The 12214-nt window shown below is 40.6% G+C and overlaps 1 protein-coding gene across 1 annotated transcript in view; it reads right to left on the bottom strand.

Moving 5' to 3' along the window:
- The window catches only part of GUCY2C (guanylate cyclase 2C), a 67202-nt gene extending 59864 nt beyond the window's left edge, over positions 1–7338 (bottom strand). The window contains exon 1 of the mRNA XM_069491203.1: positions 7105–7338. Within this exon, the coding sequence (XP_069347304.1) occupies positions 7105–7321 (217 nt within the window). The 5' untranslated portion in view covers positions 7322–7338. The remainder of the gene's footprint in view (positions 1–7104) is intronic.
- Positions 7339–12214: the final 4876 nt, after the last annotated feature.

Here is a 12214-nt window from a genome sequence, read left to right on the forward strand (position 1 = left end):
TGAGACTTACCCTGGGAAAAAACGGATGTTCATTTTCAGGCCCAGGGATATTTGAGTTCTGAGTCTTTGTTTTACTCACAGTCACTTCTTTCCTTTCTTTCTCTCTCAACAGCTTTATTGTGGCGTAATGTACCCACCATAAAAATGATCCGTTTTCAGTGTACAATTCAATGACTTTTAGTAAATATACGGAGATGGGCAAGCATCCCCACAATCCGGTTTTAGAACATTTTCATCATGTTCACTGCTCTCTTCGTCCCCTTCTCACAACCTGAGACTCAGCAAGTTTCCTGTGCGGCACTGGCGAGTGTCAGGAAGCAAAAAGACACAGACGTTACGACACCCTGTTCTTTCACGTTCCCAAGATGCTGGTTCTGTTTGCTGCCAGCGTACACGAGGGTACAGTCTGCCTTGCTCTCTGATCTTCATCCCACCGTCCCATCAACAAATAGTTACCGAGTTCCTGCCATGTGCCAGGCACTCGTCCTTGTGCTCCTGAGGCAGCGTTGAACAGAAGTCCTGCCTTCATGAGGTTTACGTGTTTGTTGGGGGCTCACACGGAAGAGCTATTTCTGATAGGGTGGGCATGGAAGCCTCTAGGGAGAGCCAGGACCCGAGAGAATGAGAGTGAGCCGTGCAGGATGTGGCTTCTGGCCAGAGGGAACAGCAGGGGCAAAAGTCCTGGACAGGGTCATTCTTGGCATGGTATAGGAGGAGCAGGGAGGACGGTGTGTCATGGCAGAGTGAGTGAGGGGCAGTCAGGGCAGGAGGTGAGCTTAGAGGGAGGCCACACCGTGCACGGCGCGCAGGCCTCTAGTAAGGACTTTCAATTTACTCTGGGATGGAATGTCTTTGGAGGATTTTGAGCGGAGAAATGATATATTGTCTGGCCATCATTTTAAAAGCATATCTCTGGATTCTGATGCAGAGAATAGATTATGTGGACAAGAACAGAAGCAGGAAGACTAGTGAGGAGGCTATTCATTACCTAGGTTAGCTTGGACTGGAGTAGTGGTAGCAAAAGTAGAGAAAAATGGCTGCATTTTGGATATGGTTTGAAGGTAGGAAATTGCTGATGGATGGGATATGAAATATGAGAAAAAGAGGACTCAGGGTAACTCTACTATTTTTGGCCTGAGCAAGTAGGTGAAGGAACTGCTACTGACCAAGATGGGAAAGAATGTGAAAGGAGTATGTGTGTCACTGTTGTGTGCTGGAGGGAATCAAAAGTTGGGTGGACATGTCAGGCATGAGATGCCCACCAGACCCTAAATAGAGATGACAGGTACGCAGTTGAAAATAGACCCATCAGAAATAGTTATTGGCTGGGCGAGGTGGCTCATGCCTGTAATCCTAGCACTCTGGGAGGCCGAGGTGGGTGGATCGCTCGAGGCCAGGAGTTCGAGACCAGCCTGAGCAAGAGTGAGACCCTGTCTCTACTAAAAATAAAAAGAAATTATCTGGCCAGCTAAAAATATATATAGAAAAAATTAGCTGGGCATGGTGGCGCATGCCTGTAGTCCCAGCTGCTCGGGAGGCTGAGGCAGGAGGATCGCTTGAGCCCAGGAGTTTGAGGTTCCTGTGAGCTAGGCTGACGCCACGGCACTCACTCTAGCCTGGGCAACAGAGTGAGACTCTGTCTCAAAAAAAAAAAAAAAAAAGAAATAGTTATTAATGCAGTCATATGTATTGATAGACAACCATCACATCTGTGCCCTTAGATTTATAATTTTAGCACAAAAGGCATGTCTTGGTCAGTTTTCTAGAAAACAGAGCCTGAGACAAAAGCTGTATTGGGTTTGTCACCCCAGAATCTGTATACATAAATGGTGGGATCTGAAATTTTATCCATGATTGTCTCATCCCAAATCTATTATGCACTTTTTATATCATAGATCCAAACTCATGTATGAGGGAAAGATCTTTTACCAGCTAAATGATCCACCAAAATGTTAAAACCAAAATTTATCCCTGGGTAAGACTGCTTGCTCTCAACTAATCTTGCTGCATCACAAATGTTAGCCCCATTCTCTACCGGAGCATTCAAGATACAGAGTAAGTAGTGTACGGAAGCAACACATGTACACTCTCAGGAAGTCCCCAGGCGGTTTGAGCAACCATGGCCACACTTCTCAGATGAAATGAATATGGTTAACCGTCTGATCGTCATCTATTTTTCATGGAGAAAGTGCTACAAGGTTATGTTTCCTTTTTCAGTAGACAAAAAAAGAGGTTTCAAAATCCCCAGAAAATACCCTCTTGGTTTTGAAAATCTGTCCTTTTATGTTAAAATGTTTCTAATGGAGGATAAAGAAAAAAATATGTTCTTGGAATGTCCATTTCTCTGAGGAAAACAAAAGTATGCTCATTTGTGTCCTAAATGAGATGAGAGTTTTGATTGGATTTCACTCTGATTCACAAATTTCTCCTCTTAGAAAGCAATACAAGAATTCAAAACAAGTTTCTCTTTGAAATATTTGCTTAGCCACAGGGTGGTTGGTTTTACTGACCAGAGCACCACTCTTGATGATGAGCATTTCCTCTTTAGTCTACTCCCAAAGCCAATGTGAACTGTGTTTATTCTGGCCTGGGACCTTTGGATAATGGAGAACTTCCATCTCTAGATGAAAGTGAGGATCTTGGTGATGATATTCCTGGGCATTGCCAGGTACCATATTTGGGAAGGCAATAAAAAGACAGCAGAATCATTTGACCAAGTTGTGTCTCTCACATTTTGATCCCCTTCCAATAGAAGGTGAAAAGGAGGCCAGATGTGGTGGCTCACACCTGTGATGCTAGCACTCTGGGAGGCAAGAGTGGGAGGATAGCTTGAGGTCAGGAATTCGAGACCAGACTGAGTAAGAACAAGACTGGTCTCTACAAAAAATAAAAAATTAGCTGGGTTTGGTGATGCATGCCTGTGAGGCAGGAGCATTACTGGAGCCCAGGACTTTGAGGTTGCAGTGAGCTATGATGATGCCACTACACTCTAGCCTGGGCAGCAGAATAAGACCCTGACTCAAAAAAAAAAAAAAAAAAAAAAGTTAACTAGGTTAAATGTCTGATTCCTAAGCAGAGCTGTCCTTAATTTTTCCAAGCATACATGGAGTCTGGGGACCTCAGTCTTTAGTCTGGCATTATGAGTGACTTTCTATGTGTTCTTACACAAGACATTTTAATTTCTCTGACTTGCTTTCCTTGCATGTAAAATGAGGTTAGAACCAAGTTTTTCAAATGGAATAGTTTTTAATGATTATTATTTTATGATGATACATGTAAAAAGGGAACCAACAACTGTTGAATGTGACCTTGGACAAGTGACTTCACCACTGGGGCCCCAGTTCCTCATCTATCGATTGATAGAATAGAGCCAGGTGTTCTCTTTCACTGTGTGCCTGGCATTGGGCCATGAATTTTTACCTGCATTATTTTTATCTGCATTATTAATCCTCCTTGAATCCTTCAAGGTAACTAATATTTTATTATCCTAATTTAAAAATTAAGAAATGGAGGTCTAGAGAGGTAGATTAACCTGCTTAAGGTTACACTGTTAGCAAGTAGTGGAGCTGGGATTTGAACCCATTATGGAACTTGATATATTATGGAACAGCAGTTCTCAAAGTGTGAACAACTGAGGACCCCAAGTCCCTTTCAGGGGATCCATGAGGTCAAAGGTATCTTGATAATTAAACAGATATTCTTTGCTTTTCCACTCTCCTTCTCTCATGAGCATATGAGATCTCCAGAGGCTACATGACATATATTATTGCAACAGATTGAATGTAGAAGCTGATGTGAGAATACAGACATCTTCCATTAAGCCTGACATTAAAGACATTGCAAAAGTGTAAGCCACTTTTCTTACCCACTTTTCTTTTGGCTTGAGAAATACAAAGTTTCCTTAATAAAAATATTATTTATATTAATAGGTAAAGTGTTCATTTGTTTTTTTAAAATGCATTTATAAGCAAAATTTAAAATATTTCTCAGTTTTCATTTCTCAAAGAACTAAAAATAGAACTACCATACAATCCAGCAAACCCACTACTGGGTATCTACCCAAAAGAAAAGAAGGCAATTTATAAAAAAGGTACCTGCACTTATATGTTTATTGCAGCACTATTCACAACAGCAAAGATATGGAATCTATCTAAGTGTCCATCAACAGAGGATTAGATAAAGAAATGGTGGCATATATACACCATGGAATACTATTCAGCCATAAAAGTGAATGAAATCATGTCTTTTGCAGCAACATGGATGGAACTGGAGGTCATTATCTTAAGTAAAGCAACTCAAAGACAAATACCACATGTTCTTACTTATAAGTGGGAGCTAACTAATGGTTATAAATAGAAGCAGAGTATGGAATGATGGACTATGGATATTGGGGAGGGTTGTAGAGTGGATGATGGGAGGTTGCTTGGTGGGTACCATAGCTCCAGTGATGGATGCACTGAAGGCTCTGACATCACCACAATGCAATGTATCAATGTGGCAAAATTGTACTTGTACCCCATGAAATATATACAAATAAAAAATAAATGAAAAAAATAAAGAATGGGTGAAAAAAAATCTCAGTTTTAATTTCTAATACAGTAAATATTGATACATGTAACCACATAAACAAAACTCTTCAAGCCCTCAATAATTTTTAAGGGTTTAAAGAAGTCCTGAGACCAAAACCTTTGAGAACCACTTCTGCAGAACATACTGTAACATGCTGCCTCTTCATAATTTACAGTTATGTGTATCATTTTGTTACATTTTTTAATTTGGTGAGGGAAATAGATTCCGTTTATCTCCCCAAATATCAAACGATTTCTCAAGAAAATACTGAATGTATTTCAGACAATGGCATAACTTCAAAGTTTAATTTTTAAAACAAGTTCTTTCACCAACTGCTCCTTTTCATCCCTCTCCTGCCTGTGCTCTATGCTTCACTGTGATATCTCAGTCCTGGGAGAATGGTAGAAAGCTGAACAATACAGTGTGATCTCAGAACTCTCCCTCTGCTGTCTGGGTCTTTAAAGATGGGCTTGGACCAGCAGGAAGCTGGAGTCTAGGAGAGAGCCCCACTTTAGGACTTGGGAGCATGCAGAAGGTATGGACCATGAAATTAGCCTTGTAACATACATCCTTGAAGAGGTGATGTCCTGAGGTTGAAGGAATCTCTTTTATCATGTTGTTTTCCAACAAATTCTGTTCTTCATAACTCACAAAGCTTTCCTAAGTCCTAGAAAAAATTTTGATCACTTCCTTTTGAACACCACCCATAACTTCTGAACTATTAATTTTCTTCAGTTTAGCCCTCAGATATATTGTCTTAGAATTTTTCCCAAATAATAATGCTCAATAGAACATGAACTATCTTTCCCCCCAAAACTTGCTCCTTCTGTGTTTATTATTCATGAATATCCATCCAACAAAATGCATATCAAATGCAAAAATCTGGACATCATTCTTTATTCTTCCATCTCCATAGAAATCTCACTCTCCATTTGTATAATACGCTCAACAACCTCACCAACAATAACTTTATTTTACAAATGACATGAGTGAAGTTTAGGATGAATAGCTCACCCAATGTCACTCAGCTAGTAAGCGACAGAGCAGGGTTTCAAATCCAGGTCGTATGAGTTCAGAGACCAAGACTTTAATTACTTCATACTACTTATTTTACGTGCTTGGCAGTGTGTTCTCCTAACAGTAGCAACAGCACAGCAATAACAAAATTAACATCCTTAACAATGACAGCAACAACAATAAAAACAACTACCATTTATTGAGTTCTTAATATGTTTCAGTCAGTGCATGGGATTCTTTATACGAATTTTGTGATTGAATCCACACTCTAACCACATGAGGTAATTACTACTTATCCTGATTTTATAGGTGGGGGAACTGAAGTTCAGAAAACCTAAGTAACTTGCTTAAGGTCATACCTGTGTTAAATGATCTGACAGGAATATGAACCAAGATCTGACAGGTTCCAAATCTCTGCTTCTAACTATAATGTTCTACTGCTTTGTTTTAATGAGAAGGTTAGTTCATGCTGGGTAAGGATTTTAAACTGGCTTCCAAAAGAGTGCATGGTCAAAGAATGGTCAGATAGATATGGGTTGGAATTTCACTTCAGACAATCTATACGACCTTTGCAAAGTTGTTAAACCTCTGCTGTGAAAGGAGTGTTAACTATGCTCACCTCCCAGAGCAGTGGGGATTAAAGAGATGATGTAATTAAAGTACCTAGAACTCACCTAGCATATGACAGGTACTTAATAAATAAGGAAACCGAGTCTCAGAGAGACTAAGGGGGACTTTACATCTCCAGGGTCACAGAGAGAGAAAACTTTGGTGTAGGGACCCCAATCCAGGTCCTCAAATCCAATGTTCTGTCCACTATACCCCACTGCCTTGGTACGTGACCTTGTTATAGCTCTAGATCAGATCTGTTCATTTACATCTGAATCTAATTTCAGACAAAATTGAAAAAATGTATGTGCACAGAAGGAAGTTGTTATACACATCTGAACTGTTGCCCTTATTTCTATAAGATTTCAAACACAGGAAATTAAGATATACCATCTTTAAAACCACAAATAACCGTTAAGATGCATTAAATACTCATTGATTCAGTAATTCTACTTCTGGTAATCTAGTCTCAGGGGATGGAGAAAAACTATGTACACGAAATGTTTATTGTCATGTTACAAAAACAATCACAAGAAATTAAAAACAAATGAAATATCCCACAATAGGGAATTATTAGGTAATTTGGGGGGTATATATTCTAAGGGATATTATCCACCCATTTACATGATGACCATAAAAAGTAAGCAACTATATGACACTCACTTGTGGAAAAATATGAACTGAACCAGAAGGATACAAAGTTGTTTCTATGCCACAGTGATCACCAATCACGTTATTAAAAACAAGAAACTAAGAAGCATATGAAAGCAGACTGGAACCATCTGGGTAGCTGGAAATTATTATGGATGATTTTTCCCCTTTATTTTATATATTTTATGTAGTGTTATAAAATTTATCCTTATAGTTAAAAGATACAATGAAGAACTGCAACAATGAATTTCTTCTTACCAGAGTTTCGCAGACGTTCTCTTACTATTTCTAGCCCATCATTCACCGCATCTCTCAAGTTTTCCAGGGGCTCTGGGAAGGCTGAGTTGTTCATCATCAGGACGCTGATCTCGTAGCTGCCATTGTGGCAGTTCTGACTCAACTGGGAGGACCAGAACATCAGCCCGGGCTGGAAAAGCAGTGACCACAAAGCCAAGCCCAACAGTGGTGTCTTCATGACCTTGGGTATGTCAGAACCATACTCCTTGTGCCCACTTGCTTTGCTCTGGGCTTCGAGGGAGACAGAAAATCCAGACAGCCTCCAGCTGAGTCCCTCAGCCCGCTGTTCCCCACGCTCCGTTCTGGTCATGCCCACTGGTCACATGGGCTGTGGAATACAGCCTGCTGCCAGTAATTAGCAGCTACATTATGGTAGGAGATAAACCAAAGTTCACTTTGTGTGTTTGCTCACAGAAAGGTCAGAGCTATAAACAGAGAGATTACTCAGGCCTCACCCAATAAAAATATATCAATTTGTGACATGTCACTGGGAAGAGGGAAAAGAGGAAGAGGGCAGTATGTTGTATACATAGCCAGCTTTGTGAAATGGAAAATCAAGGTCGAAGGGCTTTAGGAAAGCACAAATATGATGGACTATGGTGCTTAGGTTTTAGCTGGATTCCAAATGGAATCCTGAACTAGGAAGAGCTGTGTTTCAGTCATTTAGTCAGCAACTCTTTATTGAGACTTGACTATGTGTTGGGCGTTGGCAAGGCCCTGCAGAGGCAGCCACGAATGATATAGACACATTAATGTCCTCAGGGAACATGTATTCTAACGGGAGAAGACGAATGTTAAATAACTAGGAATAACTAAGTTCAACAATGAAAAAAAATGCAGAGTGCTATGGGAGCACAAGGCAGATTAACATAACCTATTCTAGAAAGCCAAGGAAGCTTTCTTGAGACGGTGTCCCCTAAGCCCAGCTCAGAAGGATGAACAGGCATTAGCTGAATGGAAAGAAAGGAGGGCATATCAGGCAGGCGGACAGCTTGTGCCAAGACCCAGGGGTGGGAAGGGGCATAGCGCATTTGAGGAAGGGAAGAGACACAAGCATGGCTGCCGTGGGGGGAGCTAGGAGCCGTGTGGCAATGGCGCAGCCAGAAGAGCAGGCCAGGGCAGGCCACGGAGTTTCCTACAAGCCATTAAGAATTTGGGACTTTATCCTAAGAGTCAAGAAATGGACATGATGACATGAATTTTGAAAAAGACGATTTAGGTTGCAGTGGAAGGAATGCCCTGGAGAGAGGCAGGTGCGGGAGCAGGGAACTCATCAGGAGGCTGTTTCTGTGGTACGAGTGAGAGTAAAGGAGACCTGGGTGAGGACTGTAACAGTGGAGATGGGTTCAGGGAGTATCTGGAAGGCAAAATGGATGGGACTTGATATTCGATTGGATTTGGGGCATTAGGAAGAGGAAGGAATCTAGGGAGACCCCTGGTATTCTCGTCTAGGTAGAGTGTAAAGCTGTTCACTGGGCTCTGGAATTCTGGAAGGGGAGCAGGTTTGAGGGAGAAGATCATGACTTCTGTCTTTGGACATGTTGACTTTAAGGTGTCTGTGCAGGTGCAAGAACAGCCCCCGTGGAGCCTTGAGAAGAGAACCTGGATTTAAATGGGGGCTGGAAGACAAAGTCAGAGGCATAGTGAGATTGATCAAATAATGTTGTTTACAACATTGACTTGAGGACCCGTTATGGCAAAATTTGTATTTTAAACCTCAAATTTTGAAAAATAAGTGTGTTGACTAGCACTACAATTCTTCCCCAGAAGCAGCTCTATTTATAATTTAAACCTCATTAAACAAAACATGTGAATTGCTGATGAGTTCAACCAATCCAAATGGAGGTGACCAACCCAAAAAAAAAAAAAAATCTATAAAACCTGGATGGCCACACATCAGGTCACTTCAGTGGCCTTTCAGGGACCTTTTGTTTCTCAGCTGATGCATGGGGAGTGGTATTCCCCCATTACAGGGCCAAAAAGGAGCATGGACCTACTCAGGACACAACTCGGAACAGACCCTACAAGTGATTATAGAGATTTTGCCTCCTGGGACAGGACAGAGTTTGTTTTTTATAACACCGGCTCCCTTGGCTTAGCCTTGCTGGTTCTACTGTCCATCCCAGGTAAAAGAAAAAAATATATTTTGGGCCACTCAATAAATCAAGCATCAATGGATAGAATTAGTAAAATTGAACAGTATAGTAATCAGGGTTTTTATCATTTTATGTGAACCTGATGAATAGGCTGGTTCTAAAAATCTACTCAGTTACTGAAAAAAAAAAAAAAGTTATGCTTCTCTTACCAGTGGAGGAGAGAAATAGAGTGATAACCACTTTGTGAAGGGGAGGTAGAGTTATGGGAGGTATTTTTAATAATGAAAGCAGTTCACTAAAAAGGAGATGGTAGAGAGGAAGAGGTGGAAGACACTGGAGATAAGAGATAATTGAGAAAGGCCCAAGAAAATGGGAAGCAATGGAATTTCAAACATGGCAGGGAGGGCACAATTCTTCATTAAAGAAAGTGCTGTAGGATGGTTGATATCCATGCATATTTCTAGACATGTGGGCTAGACGATGAGGTAGTTTGTGTACGATGGTTTAAATTTACTTTCTGAAGAAGGAGGTGAGTCATCTGTTGAGAGTGAAAGGAGAGCTGGGCTAGTCAGATGTTTGAGGGGAGAGGAGGGACTTAAAAAGTTGCTGTGATGAGCGAGAGAAGTGATCGATAAGAGACATGTCGTAGGTGGTTCCGCAGTAGTGAGTAGCGTGGTTAGCGACTGCAAATTTATCGTGGCCCCACATAGCACAGTTCTGAGATCTTCTCCGGCAGGTTCAGCTGCTGAAGAGCAGGAAAGTGAATGGTTGGGCATATTCAGGTGTGAAGTTTTTCCAGGCAGGTGAAATGAAAAGACAAATGGATCTAAAAAAATGAACATAGTCAAAAGACTGATTGAGGAGATGGGATACGAAATCTAGAGAAGGAAGTGAATGCAAGAAGGGAGTGAGGAAAAGGAATAACAAACAGATTTGAGGGGACAGAAGATCTGATGAGGTAAACGTGCAGCCACATTCCACACACATTATTTTTCTGTTAAAAATTGAAAGGAGTTGCATAGTTTTGCTATTAGAATAATATAGCTGTTTTGATTTTGCAGTTATATTTTCATGTTATGGAGCCAATATTTTCCCCCAAGTCTGAAACGTCTTTATAGGCTTTTAAACTCTCAGGGAGCTAGACAGTGACACAATGACCCTGAGGAGTAAGGATGGAAAATAAACAGTGAGAAGGAAGCCAAGCTCATTTACATCTGGCACCCACAACCTCTCCATGAAATAAAAGGAGAGGCAATTTAAATAAATGTGTTTGCCAGAGAAGCGGAAGCTAAGAGTCAAAAAAGTACAAAGCTGTAAATTTGTCAGAAAAGACAATATTACCATATTGAAGATTTGAATGTGAAGGCTCTTGAGAATTCTTAGACAAAATTTAGAAAGAAAGCTGCAAGGGCAGGTAGAAACATGAGCATGAAATTAGCAGGAATGATAACTGATGTGGGAGGTTTGGTTTTTATCATGAGAAAATGGAGAAAGTTGGATCACCAAGTGTTCTGGTGTCCTGGAGGCTTAAAAAAATAAAAAGGTCATGTATTTGCTCTTGAAAGAAGGATGATTAAGAATAACATAATAGTTTTACAGTTTAATGCTTTTGAGTTTAACTTTAAAAAGGGAAGAAGAGATGACAGCAGTTGAAATACAAGTTTCAAATTCCTTCTGTTCCAGTTGAAGGGTTCCTGGAAGTGGTATGCTCAGAGGAAGAGAAAAAAAGTCCAAATCAGAACATGTAAAGAGCAGGGTAAGGAAGATTGCTGAGAGGATGGAGAGGGTTGAGGAGCCAAAATGGAAGCTCGGGAAAGTTCGATCCAGGAAAGTATAAAAATATGGAGGCATGATTAGAGGCAGAGAGTTTGATTTCATCAGACTATGCCTCCTCTGCTGGTAAGTGTTTAATAAATGTCTGTATGGGAGGCATACAACAAACAAACAAGACGTATATACTTAAAATAGAAATTATTAGGCTTGAAGATAAGAGCTTAGGCAATCATGGAAGAGCCACTGAAATGAGAGTGGGAAAAGGCTCAAATGCCAGAAGAATTAACATCTGCTATTATTGAACACCTACTGGGAATTTGCCACTCCACTGTCCTCTTTATATAGATACACATTACTTTGTTTAATCTTCCTAGCTCTCTTTTGGAGGGTTTTATTATCTCTATTTTATGGAGGAAGGAAGCTCTTTGGATCCCAGATCACATGTAAGTGGTAGAGCCAAAATTTGCATCAGTTCTGCCACATCCCAGGAGCAAAGCTCTTTCTACTCAGAGCTTACTGAGACTGGGGGCTGGGGCTGGCTAGGAGGGTGTGGAGTTCCCTGGAGGGCAAGGAATTAGAATAATTTAAATAACAAAGAAAGAGTATATAGGAAGAGGATGAGGAAGTTTGGGCAGAAATAAGACAGTGTGACACATAAATGTATAACAGACTTATACAAGGGCAAAAGACGTAAGAGAGCAAAATAGGTAAAGAGAAAATGGCAAAAATTGAGAGTGCTAAATTTGTAAGCGTATGATATGTGCTACATAAAGCATCTTGTTTAGTTAGTGTGTGTGTGTGTGTGTGTGTGTGTGTGTGTATAAACATAAATATGGATTTTCCCAGTAGCTGTCTACACTTCCTTCCTGGGAAGTCTCATCCATGGCTTTACATAATCTCTATATGATGAATGAGTTTAAGTTTACACCTTGAATACTGATCTCTTCCTGAACTTCATATTCAAAAATGAAACTGTCTCTTGATATCTCTCCTGGGATGTGGAATAGGAGTCTCAAACATAGCATGTCTAGAACAGAACTGTGGAATGCAACAGATTTCCAGGTGAAAAAGGGCATAAACAACAACTACAACCATGAGGATTGACAAGGTGAAATGGAGGAGAATACCTCATGAGAAAGATTTTACCCTGCTTGGTATCTAAGACACCAGTAGAAGGCCGGGTGCAGTGGCTCACACCTGTA

Source organism: Eulemur rufifrons, chromosome 16 (genome assembly GCF_041146395.1).
Source record: "Eulemur rufifrons isolate Redbay chromosome 16, OSU_ERuf_1, whole genome shotgun sequence".
Classification (NCBI taxonomy): Eukaryota; Metazoa; Chordata; class Mammalia; order Primates; family Lemuridae; genus Eulemur; species Eulemur rufifrons.